This window comes from Argopecten irradians, chromosome 2, assembly GCF_041381155.1.
Source record: "Argopecten irradians isolate NY chromosome 2, Ai_NY, whole genome shotgun sequence".
In the NCBI taxonomy this organism is placed as follows: Eukaryota; Metazoa; Mollusca; class Bivalvia; order Pectinida; family Pectinidae; genus Argopecten; species Argopecten irradians.
The window spans coordinates 68,051,187-68,077,217 of record NC_091135.1 but is presented as its reverse complement, the minus strand read 5'-3'; the positions used below and the strand labels follow the sequence as shown (position 1 = coordinate 68,077,217).

Sequence of the window (26,031 nt, the reverse complement as noted above, 5' to 3'; positions counted from 1 at the left end):
AATGGGGGGGTCGGGGGGGGATATCAAATACACACCACACCACACATGGGGGGGGGGGGGGGAGGGGGGGGGGGGGGGGGGGTTACACACACCAGAGATATACAAATACACACCACTACAAGGGGGGGGGGGGGGGGGGGGGGGGGGGGGGGGGGGGGGGGGGGGGGGGGGGGGGGGGGGGGGATTTTATATAAATACACACCACTACAAAAACCACCAAGCCAACATGAAATTTTTTTTTTGTCGATACATGGGGGGGGGGGGGGAATTTTGGGGGGGGGGGGGGGGGGGGGGGGGGGCAAAAATGGGGGGGGGGGGGGATACATAGGGGGGTATTTTTGATACACAGGGGGGGGGGGGGGGGGGGGGGGGGGGGGGGGGGGGATTTTTTTTTTGGATACATAGGGGGGGGGGGGGGGGGGGGGGGGAAATTTTTTTGGGGGGGGGGGGGGGGGGGGGGGGGGGGAACATGATGTTTTTTGGGGGGGGGGGGGGGGGAGATATCAAATACACACACTACAAGCCAACATGAAATGGGGGGGGGGGGGGGGGGGGGGGGGGGGGGGGGGGGGGGGGGGGGGGGGGGGGGGGGGGGGGGGGGGGGGGGGGTTTTTTTTTTTCATACATAGGGGGGGATATCAAATACACACCACTACAAGGGGGGGGGGGGGGGGGGGGGGGGGGGGGGGGGGGGGGGGGGGGGGGGGGGGGGGGGGGGGGTTTTTGGGGGGGGGGGTTTTTGGGGGGGGGGGGAGGGGGGGGGGGACTACAAGCCAACATGAAATGTTTTTTTTTTTTTACACAGGGAGATATCAAATACACACCACTACAAGGGGGGCCAACATGGGGTTTTTTGGGGGGGTAGGAGGGGGGGGGGGGGGGGGGGGGGGGGGGGGGGTTTGAAATGTTTTTTGTGATACATTTTTGGGGGGGGGGGGGGGGGGGGGGGGGGGGCCAACATGGGGGGGTTTTTTTGGATCATAGGGGGGGGGGGGGGGGTTTACATTTTTTATTACTACAAGCAAAACATGGGGGGGTCATACAAGGGGGGGGGGGGGGGGGGGGGGGGGGGGGGGGGGGGGGAGATATTTAATACACACCACTGGGGGGGGGGGGGGGGGGGGGGGGGAATTTTTTTTTTACATACATAAGGGGGGGGGGGGGGGGGGGGGGGGGGGGGCCAACATGGGGGGGGGGGGGTCGGTACATAGGGGGGGGGGGAATCATTTTTTGTTTTGGGGGGTACAAGGGGGGGTTTTTTTGTTTTTAGGGAGATATCATTCAAACACACACCACTACTACAAGCACATGAAAATTTGTATTTGGGGGGGGTCGGGGGGGGGGGGGGAGGGGGGGGGGGGGGGGGGGGGGGAGAGATAAAATACACCACTACAAGGGGGGGGGGTTTTTTGGGGGGGGATACATAGGGGAGGGGGGGGGGGGGGGGGGGGGGGGGGGGGGAATCAAGCCAACATGAAAAATTTTTTGGGGGGGGGGGGGGGGGGGGGAGGGGGGGGGGGGGGGGGGGGGGGGGCCAACATGGGGGTTTTTTTTTTTGGGGGATACATAGGAGAGATATCAAATACACACCACTACAAGCCATGAAAAAAAAACAATACATAGGAAGGGGGGGGGGGTTTTACACACCACTACAAGCCAACATGAAACGGGGGTCGATACATAGGAGAGATATCAAATACAACCACTACAAGGCAAACATGGGGGGGGGGGGGGGTCGATACATAGGAGGGGGGAGATCAAATACACACCACTACAAGGGGGGGGGGGGAGGGGTTTTTTTTTTTTGGGGGATACAAATACATGGGGGGGGGGGGGGGAGGAAATGTTTTTTTTTACAGGGGGATTTTATACACACCACTACACACCAACATGAAATTTTTTTTTTTTTTTTCAATACACACCACTACAAGGGGGGGGGGGGGGGGGGGGGGGGGGGGGGATATCAAATACACACACTACAAAACATGGGGGGGGTGGGAGAGATATCAAATACACACCACTACAAGCCAACATGAAATGTTTTTTTGTCGAATACATAGGAGATTTTTTGTCGATACATAGGAGAGATATCAAATACACACCACTACAAGCCAACATGAAATGTTTTTTGTCGAATACAGGAGAGATATCAAATACACACCACTACAAGCCAACATGAAATGTTTTTTGTCGATACATAGGAGAGATATCAAATACACACCACTACAAGCCAACATGAAATGTTTTTTGTCGATACATAGGAGAGATATCAAATACACACCACTACAAGCCAACATGAAATGTTTTTTTGTCGATACATAGGAGAGATATCAAATACACACCACTACAAGCCAACATGAAATGTTTTTTGTCGATACATAGGAGAGATATCAAATACACACCACTACAAGCCAACATGAAATGTTTTTTGTCGATACATAGGAGAGATATCAAATACACACCACTACAAGCCAACATAAAATGTTTTTTGTCGATACACAGGAGAGATATCAAATACACACCACTACAAGCCAACATGAAATGTTTTTTGTCGATACACAGGAGAGATATCAAATACACACCACTACAAGCCAACATGAAATGTTTTTTGTCGATACATAGGAGAGATATCAAATACACACCACTACAAGCCAACATGAAATGTTTTTTGTCGATACACAGGTGAGATATCAAATACACACCACTACAAGCCAACATGAAATGTTTTTTGTCGATACATAGGAGAGATATCAAATACACACCACTACAAGCCAACATGAAATGTTTTTTGTCGATACATAGGAGAGATATCAAATACACACCACTACAAGCCAACATGAAATGTTTTTTGTCGATACATAGGAGAGATATCAAATACACACCACTACAAGCCAACATGAAACGTTTTTGTCGATACATAGGAGAGATATCAAATACACACCACTACAAGCCAACATGAAATGTTTTTTGTCGATACATAGGAGAGATATCAAATACACACCACTACAAGCCAACATGAAATGTTTTTTGTCGATACATAGGAGAGATATCAAATACACACCACTACAAGCCAACATGAAAGTTTTTTGCGATACAAGGAGATATCAAATACACACCACTACAAGCCAACATGAAATGTTTTTTGTCGATACATAGGAGAGATATCAAATACACACCACTACAAGCCAACATGAAATGTTTTTTGTCGATACATAGGAGAGATATCAAATACACACCACTACAAGCCAACATGAAATGTTTTTTGTCGATACATAGGAGAGATATCAAATACACACCACTACAAGCCAACATGAAATGTTTTTTGTCGATACATAGGAGAGATATCAAATACACACCACTACAAGCCAACATGAAATGTTTTTTGTGGATACACAGGAGAGATATCAAATACACACCACTACAAGCCAACATGAAATGTTTTTTGTCGATACATAGGAGAGATATCAAATACACACCACTACAAGCCAACATGAAATGTTTTTTGTCGATACACAGGAGAGATATCAAATACACACCACTACAAGCCAACATGAAAAGGTTTTTTGTCGATACATAGGAGAGATATCAAATACACACCACTACAAGCCAACATGAAATGTTTTTTGTCGATACATAGGAGAGATATCAAATACACACCACTAACAAGCCAACATGAAATGTTTTTTGTCGATACATAGGAGAGATATCAAATACACACCACTACAAGCCAACATGAAATGTTTTTTTTATGATACAAGGAGAGATATCAAATACACACCACTACAAGCCAACATGAATGTTTTTTGTCGATACATAGGAGAGATATCAAATACACACCACTACAAGCCAACATGAAATGTTTTTTGTCGATACATAGGAGAGATATCAAATACACACCACTACAAGCCAACATGAAATGTTTTTTGTCGATACACTAGGAGAGATATCAAATACACACCACTACAAGCCAACATGAAATGTTTTTTGTCGATACATAGGAGAGATATCAAATACACACCACTACAAGCCAACATGAAATGTTTTTTGTCGATACATAGGAGAGATATCAAATACACACCACTACAAGCCAACATGAAATGTTTTTTGTCGATACATAGGAGAGATATCAAATACACACCACTACAAGCCAACATGAAATGTTTTTTGTCGATACATAGGAGAGATATCAAATACACACCACTACAAGCCAACATGAAATGTTTTTTGTCGATACATAGGAGAGATATCAAATACACACCACTACAATACAACATGAAATGTTTTTTGTCGATACATAGGAGAGATATCAAATACACACCACTACAAGCCAACATGAAATGTTTTTTGTCGATACATAGGAGAGATATCAAATACACACCACTACAAGCCAACATGAAATGTTTTTTGTCGATACATAGGAGAGATATCAAATACACACCACTACAAGCCAACATGAAATGTTTTTTGTCGATACATAGGAGAGATATCAAATACACACCACTACAAGCCAACATGAAATGTTTTTTGTCGATACATAGGAGAGATATCAAATACACACCACTACAAGCCAACATGAAATGTTTTTTGTCGATACACAGGAGAGATATCAAATACACACCACTACAAGCCAACATGAAATGTTTTTTGTCGATACATAGGAGAGATATCAAATACACACCACTACAAGCCAACATGAAATGTTTTTTGTCGATACATAGGAGAGATATCAAATACACACCACTACAAGCCAACATGAAATGTTTTTTGTCGATACACAGGAGAGATATCAAATACACACCACTACAAGCCAACATGAAATGTTTTTTGTCGATACACAGGAGAGATATCAAATACACACCACTACAAGCCAACATGAAATGTTTTTTGTCGATACATAGGAGAGATATCAAATACACACCACTACAAGCCAACATGAAACGTTTTTTGTCGATACATAGGAGAGATATCAAATACACACCACTACAAGCCAACATGAAATGTTTTTTGTCGATACATAGGAGAGATATCAAATACACACCACTACAAGCCAACATGAAATGTTTTTTGTCGATACATAGGAGAGATATCAAATACACACCACTACAAGCCAACATGAAATGTTTTTTTGTCGATACATAGGAGAGATATCAAATACACACCACTACAAGCCAACATGAAATGTTTTTTGTCGATACATAGGAGAGATATCAAATACACACCACTACAAGCCAACATGAAATGTTTTTTGTCGATACACAGGAGAGATATCAAATACACACCACTACAAGCCAACATGAAATGTTTTTTGTCGATACACAGGAGAGATATCAAATACACACCACTACAAGCCAACATGAAATGTTTTTTGTCGATACACAGGAGAGATATCAAATACACACCACTACAAGCCAACATGAAATGTTTTTTGTCGATACATAGGAGAGATATCAAATACACACCACTACAAGCCAACATGAAATGTTTTTTGTCGATACACAGGAGAGATATCAAATACACACCACTACAAGCCAACATGAAATGTTTTTTGTCGATACATAGGAGAGATATCAAATACACACCACTACAAGCCAACATAAAACGTTTTTTGTCGATACATAGGAGAGATATCAAATACACACCACTACAAGCCAACATGAAATGTTTTTTGTCGATACATAGGAGAGATATCAAATACACACCACTACAAGCCAACATGAAATGTTTTTTGTCGATACATAGGAGAGATATCAAATACACACCACTACAAGCCAACATGAAATGTTTTTTGTCGATACATAGGAGAGATATCAAATACACACCACTACAAGCCAACATGAAATGTTTTTGTCGATACATAGGAGAGATATCAAATACACACCACTACAAGCCAACATGAAATGTTTTTTGTCGATACATAGGAGAGATATCAAATACACACCACTACAAGCCAACATGAAATGTTTTTTGTCGATACATAGGAGAGATATCAAATACACACCACTACAAGCCAACATGAAATGTTTTTTGTCGATACATAGGAGAGATATCAAATACACACCACTACAAGCCAACATGAAATGTTTTTTGTCGATACATAGGAGAGATATCAAATACACACCACTACAAGCCAACATGAAATGTTTTTTGTCGATACATAGGAGATTTTTTGTCATAGGAGAGATATCAAATACACACCACTACAAGCCAACATGAAATGTTTTTTGTCGATACATAGGAGAGATATCAAATACACACCACTACAAGCCAACATGAAATGTTTTTTGTCGATACATAGGAGAGATATCAAATACACACCACTACAAGCCAACATGAAAACGTTTTTGTCGATACATAGGAGAGATATCAAATACACACCACTACAAGCCAACATGAAATGTTTTTTTTGTTGATACACAGGTGAGATATCAAATACACACCACTACAAGCCAACATGAAATGTTTTTTGTCGATACATAGGAGAGATATCAAATACACACCACTACAAGCCAACATGAAATGTTTTTTGTCGATACATAGGAGAGATATCAAATACACACCACTACAAGCCAACATGAAATGTTTTTTGTCGATACACAGGAGAGATATCAAATACACACCACTACAAGCCAACATGAAATGTTTTTTTGTCGATACATAGGAGAGATATCAAATACACACCACTACAAGCCAACATGAAATGTTTTTTGTCGATACATAGGAGAGATATCAAATACACACCACTACAAGCCAACATGAAATGTTTTTTGTCGATACATAGGAGAGATATCAAATACACACCACTACAAGCCAACATGAAATGTTTTTTTTGTCGATACATAGGAGAGATATCAAATACACACCACTACAAGCCAACATGAAATGTTTTTTGTCGATACATAGGAGAGATATCAAATACACACCACTACAAGCCAACATGAAATGTTTTTTGTCGATACATAGGAGAGATATCAAATACACACCACTACAAGCCAACATGAAATGTTTTTTGTCGATACACAGGAGATATATCAAATACACACCACTACAAGCCAACATGAAATGTTTTTTGTCGATACATAGGAGAGATATCAAATACACACCACTACAAGCCAACATGAAATGTTTTTTGTCGATACACAGGAGAGATATCAAATACACACCACTACAAGCCAACATGAAATGTTTTTTTTGTCGATACATAGGAGAGATATCAAATACACACCACTACAAGCCAACATGAAATGTTTTTTGTCGATACATAGGAGAGATATCAAATACACACCACTACAAGCCAACATGAAACGTTTTTTGTCGATACATAGGAGAGATATCAAATACACACCACTACAAGCCAACATGAAATGTTTTTTGTCGATACATAGGAGAGATATCAAATACACACCACTACAATACAACATGAAATGTCAAGATATCAAATACACACCACTACAAGCCAACATGAAACTTTTTTTTGTCGATACACAGGAGAGATATCAAATACACACCACTACAAGCCAACATGAAATGTTTTTTGTCGATACATAGGAGAGATATCAAATACACACCACTACAAGCCAACATGAAATGTTTTTTGTCGATACACAGGAGAGATATCAAATACACACCACTACAAGCCAACATGAAACGTTTTTTGTCGATACACAGGAGAGATATCAAATACACACCACTACAAGCCAACATGAAATGTTTTTTGTCGATACATAGGAGAGATATCAAATACACACCACTACAAGCCAACATGAAATGTTTTTTGTCGATACATAGGAGAGATTTTGTCGATACATAGGAGAGATATCAAATACACACCACTACAAGCCAACATGAAATTTTTTTTGTCGATACATAGGAGAGATATCAAATACACACCACTACAAGCCAACATAAATTTTTGTCGATACAAGAGAGATATCAAATACACACCACACAAGCCAACATGAAATGTTTTTTGTCGATACACAGGAGAGATATCAAATACACACCACTACAAGCCAACATGAAATGTTTTTTGTCGATACATAGGAGAGATATCAAATACACACCACTACAAGCCAACATGAAATGTTTTTTGTCGATACATAGGAGAGATATCAAATACACACCACTACAAGCCAACATGAAATGTTTTTTGTCGATACATAGGAGAGATATCAAATACACACCACTACAAGCCAACATGAAATGTTTTTTTTGTCGATACATAGGAGAGATATCAAATACACACCACTACAAGCCAACATGAAATGTTTTTTGTCGATACATAGGAGAGATATCAAATACACACCACTACAAGCCAACATGAAATGTTTTTTGTCGATACATAGGAGAGATATCAAATACACACCACTACAAGCCAACATGAAACGTTTTTTGTCGATACATAGGAGAGATATCAAATACACACCACTACAAGCCAACATGAAATGTTTTTTGTCGATACATAGGAGAGATATCAAATACACACCACTACAAGCCAACATGAAATGTTTTTTGTCGATACATAGGAGAGATATCAAATACACACCACTACAAGCCAACATGAAATGTTTTTTGTCGATACACAGGAGAGATATCAAATACACACCACTACAAGCCAACATGAAATGTTTTTTGTCGATACACAGGAGAGATATCAAATACACACCACTACAAGCCAACATAAAACGTTTTTTGTCGATACATAGGAGAGATATCAAATACACACCACTACAAGCCAACATGAAATGTTTTTTTTGTCGATACACAGGAGAGATATCAAATACACACCACTACAAGCCAACATGAAATGTTTTTTGTCGATACATAGGAGAGATATCAAATACACACCACTACAAGCCAACATGAAATGTTTTTTGTCGATACATAGGAGAGATATCAAATACACACCACTACAAGCCAACATGAAATGTTGGGGGGGGGGGGGGGGGGGGGGGGTTACACGGGGTTTGGCGTATTTATAACAGGGGGGGGGGGGCACGGGGGGGGGGGCTAGGAAGTAGGGGGGGGGGGGACAAATTTACCCTACCATTTGTAACATGCTGACGATATGATGTTTGGGACTTTTGGGGGGGGGGGGGGGGGGGGGGGGGGGGGGGAGAAGGGGGGGGGGGGGGGGGGCCTTCAAAAACAAGTTTAAAGCGTGTTTTTCAGTGAATATTTCAGAGCAGAAGTATTTTCCCACAGTACTTGGAGGTAGGTGAAACAATGTTATTAACGTATTTTACGGTACTTATTTGACGCATTCTGTGATACTTATTTGACGCATGAAACATTCCTAGGTAATTATTTGATGCATTCTCTGGTATTTAACTGACGCATTCTCTGGAACTTACCTTACACATTCTCTGGTACTTATTTGACGCATTCTCTGGTACTTATTTGACGCATTCTCTGGTACTTATTTGACGCATTCTCTGGTATTTATCTATGACGCATTCTCTGAAACTTACCTTACACATTATCTGGTTCTCATTTGACGCATTCTCTGGTACTTATTTGACGCATTCTCTGGTTCTTATTTGACGCATTCTATGGTACTTATTTGACGCATCATCTGGTTCTTATTTGACGCATTCTCTGGTACTTATTTGACGCATTCTCTGGTACTTATTTGACGCATTCTCTGGTACTTATTTGGCGTATTCTCCGGTACGTATTTGACGCATTCTCTGGTACTTATTTGACGCATTCTCTGGTACTTATTTGACGCATTCTCTGGTACTTATTTGACGCATCTTCCGGTTCTTATTTGACGCATTCTCTGGTTCTTATTTGACGCATCCTTTGGTTCTTATTTGACGCATTCTCTGGTGCTTATTTGACGCATTCTCTGGTACTTATTTGACGCATTCTCTTGTGCTTATTTGACGCATTCTCTGGTACTTATTTGACGCATATTCTGGTTTTTATCTGACGCATTCTCTGGTATTTTTTGACGCAAGGTAACTTATGTTCACACAGGCTGTACTTGTTTATTGAAGATGCTTTTTTATCAACTGAATTCAGATAAAATATTTTCCGTTGTATCAATAAAAAGCTTTAGACTCAACCGTGTGGATTGTCAATGCCATTTTGTCCTGAAAAGGAACGTTTATTTCAGTCTACATGACAAAGCTGATACATTATACACTTATCTAGGCTAACTTACTGTAAACACACTATATAATTATCTAATCCTTCTCACTGGAGAGGTATCTGTGCGTGCTAATCACCACGTTAGTCAATGTTGCTAATTAACATGCGTGGTTTGCTTGGTGGTAAATATCGCCTCTGCCGGTCGATAAATCAGGACATTGCGCTTCCGGTAGGCATGTGCGATTGATAATGATGTCCTGCTAATTACTGGATGTAATAAATGTAACTGTTACTGGAAGTCGTCATACACTATCTGACCTCGCACACGAAGACTTGTCTACTCAGAGCAGGTGTTAGGGGTTATAACAAAAAACAATCAAATCAGCGAAATATAGAAATAATCTCAAGCTTGGATGGATACGTGTGCGTTCTAAATGAAATGTTGTCTTTTCTGTGTCTAAGATTGAACAAACAAGATAGATGAAACACACACATGACACTTTTAAGCACTTTACAAAAAAATATTTTAACTGTAATTGCACATGTAAATATTGAAATGAGCGAATAGTGATAATGTTAGGATACCGAAAGTCCCCGCCTATATAGCTAGTCCTTATCATGTCCTATACACATCTAATAACCCGTCAATCACGCGCACTGGACTAGTACTGTCACTTTGTGTACATAAGCTGGGGTGGAAGGAAGTTTCATTTCTGTAATACGCACAAACTCACTGACCGCCGTGATATACACAGAATCCTCATCTCCCCGTGTTATATACATGTACTTATGTGTGTAAATAACTGTTGGGAGACTGGTCAGCAGGTGATGACGTCGGCTAATTAGAGCGCACGTGAAAAGGTTGGTGCTATTGATTTATCTGAGTTTTCTGCCTCCATTGCATTGCAGTGTCTACTCAGTCACCGATTGGTGTCTTACAGTATCATGACCATGTGATAATATCTACCACCTGTCCGTCCTCCCGTCACTCCATCACATTAGTTATATATCGATACACCAGCCCTGCGGCTCACCACTGTAGTAGTGACGTCGACCCTGAGGTACTTACATGCATCGAGAGTGACCACTCCGCCCAAATCGTCGCTGACCATATCAAACATCAGGATGAGGAAGCAGACGATATCGACGATACTGTTATTGTGTACTTGTAAGTATAGCTGTTTGTTTCTTCATTGATCCATTAATGTGACAATTGTTTTAAGGTGTCTATTTCTGTTGTGCTCGCTTGAAATTCTTAATCAACACATTGTGCAATTTATAGTGTTTTTATATATGTGTATACGTTTATAAACGAGTATTCGTTTCTATACGGACTTTTAATTGGCGATAGTGTTTTAGGGTAAGCATTCGCATGAATTCATTGGCTATACTGTTTAGTTTAAACATATTTTATTGTCATATTAGCAACAGGATCGGGCACTTACTAATTCTTACTTACAAATACCTCTCCATTACAATTTACAACACATGTGGTATATACATCAGAAAATTGCTTTATATTATTCATATAATATCATAATTATTATTTTAGAGGGGAACAGATAAGAGTGATAGATGTATAAAGAGAGAAAGAATAGTGGATATAACATCAGTAGATCACATGTTATTTACAATCATTGGGACATGTCTTATAAACAGTATACTAATGAAATTAAAAGGAAACTTCGTGCCATCCAGTACAGTTATCGCTTACAATCACAATCCAAAACTTTTAACTGGTTTAGGGTATACATTTGTATATCTTCATTGGCTATACTGTTTTAGGGTATACGTTCGTATATCTTCATTGGCTATACTGTTTTAGGGTATACGTTCGTATATCTTCATTGGCTATACTGTTTTAGGGTATACATTCGTATATCTTCATTGGCTATACTGTTTTAGGGTGTACATTCGTATATCTTCATTGGCTATACTGTTTTAGGGTATACATTCGTATATCTTCATTGGCTATACTGTTTTAGGGTATACATTCGTATATCTTCATTAGCTATACTGTTTTAGGGTGTACATTCGTATATCTTCATTTGCTATACTGTTTTAGGGTATACATTCGTATATCTTCATTGGCTATACTGTTTTAGGGTATACATTCGTATATCTTCATTGGCTATACTGTTTTAGGGTATACATTCGTATATCTTCATTGGCTATACTGTTTTAGGGTATACATTCGTATATCTTCTTTGGCTATACTGTTTTAAGGTATACGTTCGTATATCTTCATTGGCCATACTGTTTTAGGGTATACATTCGTATATCTTCATTGGCTATACTGTTTTAGGGTATACATTCGTATATCTTCATTGGCTATACTGTTTTAGGGTATACGTTCGTATATCTTCTTTGGCTATACTGTTTTAGGGAGTACATTCGTATATCTTCATTAGCTATACTGTTTTAGGGTATACATTCGTATATCTTCATTGGCTATACTGTTTTAGGGTGTACATTCGTATATCTTCATTAGCTATACTGTTTTAGGGTATACATTCGTATATCTTCATTAGCTATACTGTTTTAGGGTATACATTCGTATATCTTCATTGGCTATACTGTTTTAAGGTATACGTTCGTATATCTTCATTGGCCATACTGTTTTAGGGTGTACATTCGTATATCTTCATTGGCTATACTGTTTTAGGGTATACATTCGTATATCTTCATTGGCTATACTGTTTTAGGGTATACATTCGTATATCTTCATTGGCTATACTGTTTTAGGGTATACATTCGTATATCTTCATTGGCTATACTGTTTTAGGGTATACATTCGTATATCTTCATTGGCTATACTGTTTTAGGGTTTTATACATTCGTATATCTTCATTGGCTATACTGTTTTAGGGTATACATTCGTATATCTTCATTGGCTATACTGTTTTAGGGTATACGTTCGTATATCTTCATTGGCTATACTGTTTTAGGGTATACATTCGTATAAATTCATTGGCTATACTGTTTTAGGGTGTACATTCGTATATCTTCATTGGCTATACTGTTTTAGGGTATACATTCGTATATCTTCATTGGCTATACTGTTTTAGGGTATACATTCGTATATCTTCATTGGCTATACTGTTTTAGGGTATACATTCGTATATCTTCATTGGCTATACTGTTTTAGGGTATACATTCGTATATCTTCATTGGCTATACTGTTTTAGGGTATACATTCGTATATCTTCATTGGCTATACTGTTTTAGGGTATACATTCGTATATCTTCATTGGCTATACTGTTTTAGGGTATACATTCGTATATCTTCATTGGCTATACTGTTTTAGGGTATACATTCGTATATCTTCATTGGCTATACTGTTTTAGGGTATACATTCGTATATCTTCATTGGCTATACTGTTTTAGGGTATACATTCGTATATCTTCATTAGCTATACTGTTTTAGGGTATACATTCGTATATCTTCATTGGCTATACTGTTTTAGGGTATACGTTCGTATATCTTCATTAGCTATACTGTTTTAGGGTATACATTCGTATATCTTCATTAGCTATACTGTTTTAGGGTATACATTCGTATATCTTCATTAGCTATACTGTTTTAGGGTATACATTCGTATATCTTCATTGGCTATACTGTTTTAGGGTATACATTCGTATATCTTCATTGGCTATACTGTTTTAGGGTATACGTTCGTATATCTTCATTGGCTATACTGTTTTAGGGTATACATTTGTATAAATTCATTGGCTTTACTGTTTTAGGGTATACATTCGTATATCTTCATTGGCTATACTGTTTTAGGGTGTACATTCGTATATCTTCATTAGCTATACTGTTTTAGGGTATACATTCGTATATCTTCATTGGCTATACTGTTTTAGGGTATACATTCGTATATCTTCATTGGCTATACTGTTTTAGGGTATACATTCGTATATCTTCATTGGCTATACTGTTTTAGGGTATACATTCGTATATCTTCATTAGCTATACTGTTTTAGGGTATACATTCGTATATCTTCATTGGCTATACTGTTTTAGGGTATACATTCGTATATCTTCATTGGCTATACTGTTTTAGGGTATACATTCGTATATCTTCATTGGCTATACTGTTTTAGGGTATACATTCGTATATCTTCATTGGCTATACTGTTTTAGGGTATACATTCGTATATCTTCATTAGCTATACTGTTTTAGGGTATACATTCGTATATCTTCATTAGCTATACTGTTTTAGGGTATACATTCGTATATCTTCATTTGCTATACTGTTTTAGGGTATACGTTCGTATATCTTCATTGGCTATACTGTTTTAGGGTATACCTTTTTTGTATAAATTCATTGGCTTTACTGTTTTAGGGTATACATTCGTATATCTTCATTGGCTATACTGTTTTAGGGTGTACATTCGTATATCTTCATTAGCTATACTGTTTTAGGGTATACATTCGTATATCTTCATTGGCTATACTGTTTTAGGGTATACGTTCGTATATCTTCATTGGCTATACTGTTTTAGGGTATACGTTCGTATATCTTCATTAGCTATACTGTTTTAGGGTATACATTCGTATATCTTCATTAGCTATACTGTTTTAGGGTATACATTCGTATATCTTCATTGGCTATACTGTTTTAGGGTATACGTTCGTATATCTTCATTAGCTATACTGTTTTAGGGTATACATTCGTATATCTTCATTAGCTATACTGTTTTAGGGTATACATTTGTATATCTTCATTGGCTATACTGTTTTAGGGTATACGTTCGTATATCTTCATTGGCTATACTGTTTTAGGGTATACATTCGTATATCTTCATTGGCTTTACTGTTTTAGGGTATACGCTCGTATATCTTCATTAGCTATACTGTTTTAGGGTATACGTTCGTATAAATTCATTGGCTATACTGTTTTAGGGTGTACATTCGTATAAATTCATTAGCTATACTGTTTTAGGGTATACATTCGTATATCTTCATTGGCTATACTGTTTTAGGGTATACATTCGTATATCTTCATTGGCTATACTGTTTTAGGGTATACATTCGTATATCTTCATTGGCTATACTGTTTTAGGGTATACATTCGTATATCTTCATTGGCTATACTGTTTTAGGGTGTACATTCGTATATCTTCATTGGCTATACTGTTTTAGGGTATACATTCGTATAAATTCATTGGCCAAACTATTTTAGGGTATACGTTCATATATTTCATTGGCAATTTATGTCCGTATGTTCCTTTTGTAGCGATTCAATCGTGATTAGATGTTACCAAAGCGTGTTAAAATAATCTAGTTCTAATACAGTACATAGCTGTAATTAATTAAAACTGTATAAATCGATATAACTTCTTATCATCTACAATGTACCGTTTGACATTTGTTACATTAATTATCTGTTTATCAGTTGTAACTAAACATCATGAAAACCAGTGGTTAGCGCGCACTCCTATCTATAGATGGTGTAATAGTAAATTGTCGTTGTTTTGTTTTTAGTGACTCGGTTCGTTTTGTTATAAAATATTGAAAAAAAATCTGCTAACCTTTACCGTTAATGTATAAAGACACGCAAGGGCAATTGTGCCTTCTTTAAAATCCAAACAAATATTATCATCTATATTACATCATTTAGCGTTTTATATTCGGTATATTTGGTTCCTTTTCCTCAGGCTCTTCGCTTGTCATTTTTGATATTTAAGCATTATTTCAGATTAACAAGCTATTTTCCATATAAGTTCCTGGTTCATATTTCATTAATGTAATTACTGTATTGATAATTTAGGCGATGTTGGGCCGGAGGGGAAGTTCGCCTTATATTTCTACCTATCTGTCATTGTGATTCATTAGTCAGTACCCGTATGCCCAGCTGACATGACCGCGGGACACATATATAGCTAGCGTATTAGTTTAAATGTCACATTTGTAATGACATCTATATTTGATACCAGTTTAATTAGGTCAAGGTCGCAATGTGATTAAGATGCCCGGCATTTTACTACTAATCTTCTATATCTGTGGCGCAAGTTAGAAAGAAACTTAATCTAATTATATTTTGTTCAGTATTCGATTTTTGTTTTTCCCGGTACATGTTCCGGCCTTCCAAACCATTGTTCAACAATTTTCCAGTAAAATCGGACATACACTTGACATGAATGACTGTTGCCAATATGACGTTTAAAAACAAAAATGAACCAACCGCATGTCCCAGTGTAAAGCATTTCTAGAACCCGCGAATCTGTCTATACGTCTATCTACTTCCTGTATGAATATCTATCCCGGAAGTGATACCACATACATCCTATCACCCCTAACCAACGGATATAGGTACTTTATAAATGTTCATCACATTGTATATACAAATATTTTTATTCTCTGTACAATATCAATGATTTTGTATTTAACAAGTTTTGTATACCAATATGCCAATGGCCCAATAGGCCAATTAAAGTTTTAAAAAAACTTAACACATAAATTGCTATACAAGTTTTTATATCTATACATGCTTGTATAGCTTTAGCATGTTTTCAAACCGCATCATATACATGTATTTGTTTTATTATATTTGAAAAACGCTTGGCGCTTTTGCGTAGACTTGAAATGCATCAAGTTGACTTTATATCTAGCTGTCGCCGATGATAACTTGGTGAAATGTATTCATCGCAAGTTGTTTATTAATTCTGTTAACACTTGCTAACAAAATATAAACAGGCATTTGATTAGATAATCATGAATAATGAGTTAAAGATGTAAGTGGAAGTAGGTATACGGTTTGTGTAAATATTTTTATTGACTTATACTTCAGTCACAAGAAACACGAGAGATCGGACATTGTTATCATCGTTTGCATCAGTGATTAGGTATCGGTCAATCAATTTATAATTCCCAGTCGGTATCAATGGTCCATACTATATGTTCCCACACCTTAATGGAAACTCTAGCCAATCTTCCCTCTATCTGTATTCAGTACGACTCTCGCGTACCCGGTTTATCACGGATCATGGATTTCACTAATATAAAAGCACAAATCCTGTTAATTAATCCAAAGGCTTTAATTGAATAGACCATAGTCTTGTATATATATGTTATAGTTTGGCCAGCATTAATTGCCATGGCTGCGGTTTAGTTCTATTCAGGAGAAATGACTTTTCATCTCTTCAGGTATGCTTTCAATGTATTCAAGTCTTTATTCTATATATCTTATCCATATATAAAGACATATTTCCACATATATATAACGTCCTTTTAAATAGTTCGCACTGATAAATATACACAAAGAAATATAGTGCACTACTATTATATATTTAGTAGCCACAACGATATAATACTATTTACCACTGACGGTGCTTTTATATAAGTTTATTTATAGAAATACAACTTTTCATAACGACAGATAATTGGTAGAGAAAGTGGCTAGATAATGCCCTATAAATCTAGCCCTGAAAAACGACATTACAAAATTACACATCATCTTAATGTATCGAAACTGTCATATTTTCAAATTATCTGCAACCACATAATTTAGTTTATATATCACGAATTAGTTTCTATAAGATTGGAAACATATTATCTGTGTAAATTTTGTTTTATAGTTTACATATTATATAGTATTGATGTAGACCTTATTAATAGTACCTTAGCTTTAATTCGACACAAACATATCCTTCTCTGTTATATTATATTCCATTTAGAAGTATAATTTTGATAAAAAAAAAAACCCATTAGACCCGGCCAATAAAGAATGAAAATGTCCCATTTACAATATTGGGACTGTCGACTGTAACTGAATACATATATATCATGTATCACGTGACTTGCATATTTGATAGTAATTGACCAGGAAGTCGTGCAGTGACGGTCAGTATGAAATACGTGACTCATGGCCGCCTATATAAATATATAGCTAGCTTCCAGTGTAAACTTACGTAATTGGGATAGATCACAGTCTTTTATCTTTAATCTGAATAAGTCATCATTTAGTTAGCAGGAAAAAAGGCATTATCAAAATACGTATGTGCATTAATATTGAATTATTTTTGCCAAACCGATGCTACCCGATTTATATCTTTAAAATGTTACCTTGCTCGATTTCCAAATGTTGTATTGAATACCTACTTTTTTACTGTACAACCAAGGAGTTAATGTCCGACAATCTGTCCCAGCCCATATAAGGGTTGTGGTGGGTGACAGATTAACGTGTTTGAAATTCTAAAACTAAGGTCCAAGATGTCAAATATAGCCAGCGCTCTGGCTATTAATGTGGTTAGAATCAGATCATCAAATAATGGTATCAAGGGAGTCCTTATACATTTCAGTGGGTCATGGAATGGCGAAAATCTCTCAAATACATCTAAGTTTTGGTTCATCGGTTGATGAGATGAAAGTTACGTGGTCAACTAGTGATGACGTCAAATGTGATGTTGATTATTGGGCAACCGACGGAGAGCACATGCGCGTAGAAGCAAGACAATCAGAACTGTTAACGGATAGTTGGAAAGCTATGAGATATATCCACATGGCTGAGATGCTGGTATGTAAATATTGACTATAAAATCTATTCAAAAGAAAACAACAAAAAACGAAAAACAAAAACAAAATAAAACAGACCTTTGCATGAAAAGTGTACTTCGTCACGCCAGTCTATAATCTATTGATACGTTGTAAGATCTAAAATATTAAAGAAATCGAAACTTATTAGATGTGTCTGACTACTGCATGCGTTCAGGTGGCATATAATAATGCCAAAAAAGGTCCGTTTAGGGTTACCCGACCGACCCTAATTTTTTACCCCCGATCCTAATTTTCCCCACTTTTCTACGAAAAGAAAATTAAAAGTCGGGACTTCGATCTCAGACTCTGGTTTCGGCTATTATTGTAGAGTGAAAGACACTAAAAAATCCTCCCGGCCTACCGATTATTTTTTTTTTTTTTTGCCAATGTAACCCTAAAGAGACATAAATATATATTTTTTGCCTAGTGCAAACATATTGGTTCTCTATCCATATCTCAAATACTAGAAGTTTATTTGTTACTCTAATCTTAAATTAAATAAACTGACTTTATGCTGAACCCAATCCATTCTACGTTTACAACAGTACACAGCTAAACACTATGTGTCTACAGATAGTATAAATACTTGTATTTTTTTGTATCAGGACCTGTTACCACAGGAAAGCTACACATATAAAGTCATTTGTACCAACGAAACGAGCGAGGAATGGATCTTTACAACGCAACCCAATATACACGTAAGTCTTTTGCGACAAAACTATATACTATATAGCATATGTAGCTGAAATAGGGGGACTCTATGTGGCGCAGTGGTAGAAGGCGCAGATATGTTTGGCTAGGCGATTGGGTGCCGTAGGTCGTGAGTTCGAGGCCGAGATAGGGCACGAGTCAAAAACTGTCATGCTTTGTTAAATTGCGTTTCTTTGATATTTAGCTGAAATGCCAATATTCATGGGTCGTCACACTGCATTTTGTTTTTCCATTCCGACTCAATAGAATCGTTTCGTTCTTACCTTTAAAGGCCCACTACATTTCCGAAACGAATTTTTAGTCTTTTGTTCGTCATCGTGCGTCATGCGTCGTGCGACGTTCGTTAACATTTCCTTGTGAACGTGATAATTTTCGTAAATATGAACCGAGCTTAATGGAACTTTGTGTGTAGACTAACATTGGAAGTTGGATCTCGGAGTTGTTTGAAAATCAGCTTGATTCAGTTGTAACCTATGGAGTTATTGCCCTTTGCGATTATAATTATTGAATCTTGTGAACATGATAGATTGAGTAAAGATGATCCGAGCTTAATGAAACTTTGCATATAGACCAATATTGAAAATATCGCGAAAAATGTGAAAATAAGCTTGATTCAACTGTAACTTATTTACGGAGTAATTGCCCTTCGCAATAATGAATATTGAACCTTGTGAACACGGTAATGTGAGTAAATATGCACTAAGCTTAATGAAATGTTGTATGTAGACCTATTAGATGTACATGAGTGTTCCTATTTCGTGAACAAAAAATCAGTTGGCTAGTAAATTACATTACTAATTTGTATCAAATATCAGGTGACCGTTAAGGCCCATGGGCCTCTTGTATTTTTTAAAATGAGAATGTACAATAATATCGATGATTTATAGAGTCCCAAAAGTTATTAACTTACCATTAATACTACACTTATCGTCGCCTCCTGAACAATTCTCTTGCATATGTTTGGTATTGTAACCTCATCTTGGGCCATCGTTATATACAGAACCGTCATGTAAAATTCCTCGTGTATGGAGATATGGGTTATCACCATGGTCAGAAAACGATTGAAGTTCTCAAAGAGGAAATGACGTTACATAATTACGATGCCATTTGCCACGTGGGTGACCTTGCCTATGACATGGAAACAGACGGAGGTTTGGTGAGTGTTTCCATTTTTCTGGGTATCAGAGATTACGTTTACTTTGAGGTACATAAATTTGGTCCTTTTATCTTTAATTATTAAAGTTCAAGATCGTGAATTGCCTTTCCTAGTTTGACGTAGAAGGACTCGATTGGGAGGGAAGAACAAGGAATATTTCAACTGTATTCCTAGCCGATAATAATTAAACATATCTAATTTATATATAGCTGATTTATATGTACTAAGGCTTTTAAACTTGTATCTTACCAGTATGTGTATGATACTGGCCTCCAATGATACAGAACTAATTACAGGTTTTTTTTTTTCAAGATCGGTGACACTTTCATGGAATTGATCCAGCCAATAGCAGCCCATGTACCATATATGACGTCACCTGGAAATCATGGTAAGTGAAGCTCTGCGCGGACACGTGAGGAATGCCCGTGATTGATAGTCATATAGTGCATAAGGCATTATGTTATCAGGATTCGCTGTGGCTGCCACAAACAATGTCTTATATCTTACATGTCTTACATATATATGAATGTACATAGGAATGTTTTTGCGTGGAAAATACTAATATACATTGTTCCGATAAAATTATCACGTAAATTTTATGTACGGGACTTAGCATTGATGATATATATCTGTTATTAAAGAACAACCGCAGAAAGGACAATTTATTATTGATATGTCCACCCGGTGTGAAGACTTGGTTTAACTAGTTTTCCTTGGAACTCGTGGGGATATCATTTAATACCTATGCTACGAAAACCATATCCAACGGAAAATTGAGTGAATGTCCTCTATTATTATATCGAATGTCATATTGTGTTAGAAGAGATGATGATAACCATCGATCGATAGTTTATGAAGAAAACACCAGACAATATAGCTACTGAGATCATTCAATAGGTGCCATCATTTCCATCGACTCCAGCAGGCGAAGTGTATCGTTGAGTCGTTGATTCCTTATGGTTTTAAGATTGAAGCTGTTTTCATATGTACACTAATGATTCGAGTTACACCCCTTCATTCACACTTGGAAGAGAGTAGACAATAAAGTTACATTTGTTTCCCTCTGTGCTATTCAGAATTGACCAATAGCCTCCATCATTACCGGACACGATTTTCCATGCCAGGAGTGGACTGGCCAATGCCCCTTGACCGCCTCTGGTACAGCTTCAATGTGGGACCAGTCCATTTCATCAGGTCAGTCCATCTCTTTTATGAAGTACTGGAAAGTCCATAGGGTGAGGGACAGCTGACATTTTAAGATTTATGACCCCGTTTGAATGACATGCTTACTCTTGAAAATGTTATACAAGAAACAGAATATAACAAAAGTGTTTATATTTGTATATCATAAGGAAGCTTGTATATCGAATGTAAATTGAATATAAGCGCGAATGTACACAAACCATCAATCTATTGTAGTTTCTCGACCGAGGTCTACTTTATTGACAACGCCGACTATGTTTGTACGCAATTCCGTTGGTTATTGGACGATTTGACGAAAGCCAATCAGAACAGAGATAAACGGCCGTGGATAATCGCTATGGGTCATCGGCCTATGTACTGCTCTAACCATGACGTTGATGATTGCACTGGTCGAATATTTGGTCATCTGGTCAAGCATGGGTAAGTCATATTCTACAGGAATCAGTGGAAATGTTTAGGATAAAACAACACAGAAATTAAACCTAGGATGAAAAGTGAACCATTTCAGTTACAATTCGAGTGACAACGACAGGAGGTGTTTTAAAATGATAAATGAATTTGACTAGATGCCGGAAGGCAGAGTAAACTTACCAATGAAATGATCACCTCCACAGTTGCATGTTTCAAGTCTCCATTAACCTTATACATTTAGAATCCTAGATTCTCCTGAATTCTTGTAACTAACTCAATCAGTAGTTCCTATGAAAATCACGATAATATAAACCAATCAAGAACATTTGATGGGGTTGTGATCCACTCTAGGTTCAACTCTGAACGAAGGCATGCACCACATTGCTATAACTATTAACCATTGCTAGATTATGCATACGTATACATGTAACCTGTTGCGTGTTTGTTTTCCAGACTTGAAGATCTGTTTTACGCACAAGGTGTTGACCTTATTCTACAAGCACACGAACATTCCTATGAACGTCTTTGGCCAGTCTATCAAGACAGAGTAGCTGCAAAGAACTACAATCAGCCACAAGCTCCGGTACATATCATTTCCGGTGCGGCTGGAAGTGGCGAAGGTGCTGATCCTATGGGCAGAAGAGGTAAACAAATGCTAAAAATCAGCTATATGTGTGATGAATGCTATGAGAGTACATTAAAAATAATACCGTTTAGAATATGGAATTGATAGCGACTTTTCTGACCCAGAGAGAAAGAGGTTATGCTACATTCAGTATAGAATTACTTTCTCATGATTTACATTAATCGTAATAATTTCCATTGCAGGCCCTTGGTCAGCCTTTGCATCAGCTGAAGGTAGTCTGAATTCCTTTGGACGCCTCCACGTGTTAAATTACAGCCATCTCTATTTTGAACAAGTGAAGGTCAAAGACGGACGGCCATTGGATAGTGTATGGATTGTCCAGTCACATCATGGCCCAAACGTTCCAAACTTAAACTGTAATGGTGGTCATCCTCATCATTCCTGCAAGTGTCCACTGCCATTTCACTATCTTACTGTAATCATCGTTAGTTCGGTAGCTTTATTTATTTTAGTGTCCACGTTCATTTGTTGTTGCTGTGTTTGGAGAAAGAAACACAAAAAAAACCTTTGTTGTAAATGTTGTTATCGAAATCCACATCGTTACCATGTGCGTTTACTTAACATCGACGATGACGACGATTTTGCTATATGATGAACATCTATTGTTATATGATGAACATGTATTGTTACATGATGAACGTCTACTGTTATATGATGAACGTCTATTGTTACATGATGAACGTCTACTGTTATATGATGAACGTCTACTGTTATATGATGAACGTCTATTGTTATATGATGAACATATATTGTTACATGATGAACGTCTATATAATCCTATCGATGAACTTGCTCCAGAGCGTATTGTGATAATTCTGTACACTCACTGCTGCTGGCTACAATACTACTGTATACTCAGCAGGAACCTACTAAAAACACCAAAGGTTCCAAAACCATGGTGAGACGAGCTCATTGTAATGATATCCTTGGTTTGTGGGAGTATTGTTTAAAGCTGGCGAAATCAACGTGATTCAGAAACCATGTCCTTAGAAGATATTTTCTTAACATTGTATTAGTCTTCTAATTTACAAAGATTTAAGATAAAATGGTGCTTTAGTATGATATCACACTGTGATAATCTTCTCACGAGTTCCCAGGATAATGGATCCATATAGAGAAGTCATGCTGGAAGTGATACTCTAAATATTCCGAAGTACTCAAAGCAATGGTGATAAAGAAACGGAAAACCCAATGCCCATCATGGCATAATACGGTATTGTGAATGTCTCAACATATTGTAACTACAAAGTGGATATCATTGATGATCAAACTTCACTCCTGACAACGCAATGTTCTCATTGAACCTTGACCTTTGTCACTAAGTGCGAGTACACTACTATCCTGATTGTCACTTATTAGAAGATGCCAAAAATACCTTCCAGATGTAAATTCATATGTGTTTAGCCACCATTTTCAGTTTGCTTTCATTTTACGATTCTAGGAATTGTGTTGAACGAGAAAAAACAACATTTTAATAACACCAAAGAAGAATCCACATTTTAAATCGTGATGCCTTGTTATTGTTATTTACATGACAGTCACAACTACCGCTGAGATTAGGAGAAGAGCTTGTGTGGTGTAAGATAAAGAAACAACAATTGCTAACAATATGTCTCATGAAGTTCTATTATGCATTGCATGACTATTCCAATTTATATATATTATATTATAATCTTATGTCCTTTATTTTGTATACATGTACGTATGATGAATTGTTAATTTTATACTTTTGACCGACGCATAATTACCCTATACCTAACTAATCATAATGCCATTGTCTACTTTTCATAAATACATTATGATTTTTTATCTGTAAAATGTTTTAGTCACGTTGGCTTTAAATTTCGTGATTTTTTGGCATAAAATGAAAAAAAAAAAGAATTTTAGTGAATCAAACATGTTTTCGCGATTAACAATGTCCCGCGAAATCGAGAAGGTATGATATCCGCTAAAATAACCGACTATACGGCACGATTAGTCTAACATCTGACTTACCAACAACGGGTTATTTTAATTTCTTGAAGTAACACAACGGGGGTTGATCTTTTTATATGGTACATTTTTCATTGGAATAAGAATATTTTTTCTATTATATAAATTTTTTGGTTGCTTTTATGTAAATTATTTAAATGGTTATTATCGTAATAGGCAATGCCTAGTCCGCGAAACCTTCCTATATTAATAGGCTTTTTTTGTCCTAATATTAAAAAAATGGCAAAAAAAGCCTTATAATATAGGCAGGTTTAGCGGACTAGGCAATGCCTTACTAAAGATATATCTGCAATTCATATTTATATGTGGTGATTTTAAATTGATATAATAATTCTTTGTACCGCACAGCTTGTGTTTCTGCGGGAATGGTATTTCATATTTATGAAATACAATGACGGTTTAATTGTTTACTTTGTAGCATGTGCTCAGTTTATGTATTTGAATACAATATCTGTCATAATAAAATAATACCTTCCAAATAATAAAATACCTGTCATAATAAAATAATACCTTCCAAATGATAAAATATCTGTCATAATAAAATAATACCTTCCAAATAATAAAATATCTGTCATAATAAAATAATACCTTCCAAATTAAGTATAAGCATTAATACAGTATACGTCTTTAAACATTAGAGCAGTACGCAATTTTACTCATGTCTTTTTGTTTGAATGTTAGACAATGAATTTGTAAAAGATGTGTGATTTGGTGTGATAGTTATTTGGTGTGATAGATTTATTTGGACTTTTATCATCTATCAATCATTGTTATTGGACAACTCTTTAGTCTGTTTAAAAGGTAGAAAGTATTGAGTGAGCCAGTGTGACATCTTAAAGAAAAGTTATTATTTTATATCCAACGCAGTAACCACAATCTATCGTCTAATTTGTATATTTTTATATTTTCATGTTATTTTTATATTTGAAATAAAGTCTTAAAGATGATGATTTTGTTTTATATAACTTATATGTATGGGTTCTGTCCGAGTTTTCCTTATGTTCATCGCTTAATGATATAAAGTCCATTGCAAACTAATGACTTAAATTATCGCCCAGGTTAAAGATTTGATTGACCTCTAAGTATTGTCCACATGTCGAGTGTTATATCCCAGATGATAACAGTCATATAATGTATTACACAATGTCTATTTACATGTCGTACTTGTACCACCCCGGCGTTAACTATTTGTTATCTTAACTCACCACACGTAATCCAAGCTAGCTCTACACGGTTCTCGTACTACTTTCGCAAAAGAAGTTTATTATTCATCTTC

General features: G+C 37.1%; 1 protein-coding gene across 1 annotated transcript; it reads left to right on the top strand.

The window, feature by feature from the left end:
• Nucleotides 1-10,577: 10,577 nt before the first annotated feature.
• Nucleotides 10,578-25,702, top strand: LOC138316301 (acid phosphatase type 7-like). Its single transcript, XM_069257942.1, has 9 exons — nt 10,578-11,260; nt 18,402-18,616; nt 19,242-19,334; nt 20,348-20,503; nt 20,816-20,891; nt 21,580-21,697; nt 21,923-22,126; nt 22,571-22,761; nt 22,946-25,702. The coding sequence occupies exons 1-9, from the start codon at nt 11,218-11,220 to the stop codon at nt 23,353-23,355; spliced, it is 1,506 nt and encodes a 501-aa protein (XP_069114043.1). The 5' UTR covers nt 10,578-11,217; the 3' UTR covers nt 23,356-25,702.
• The last annotated feature ends 329 nt before the right edge of the window (nt 25,703-26,031 follow it).

Coding starts and splice junctions, on each gene's coding strand:
- LOC138316301 (XM_069257942.1), top strand. CDS start 11,218: ATGAGGAAGCAGACGATATCGACGATACTGTTATTGTGTACTT. Junction 19,335..20,347: donor CAACGCAACCCAATATACAC/GTAAGTCTTTTG, acceptor CGTTATATACAG/AACCGTCATGTAAAATTCCT. Junction 22,127..22,570: donor GGTCATCTGGTCAAGCATGG/GTAAGTCATATT, acceptor TTTGTTTTCCAG/ACTTGAAGATCTGTTTTACG.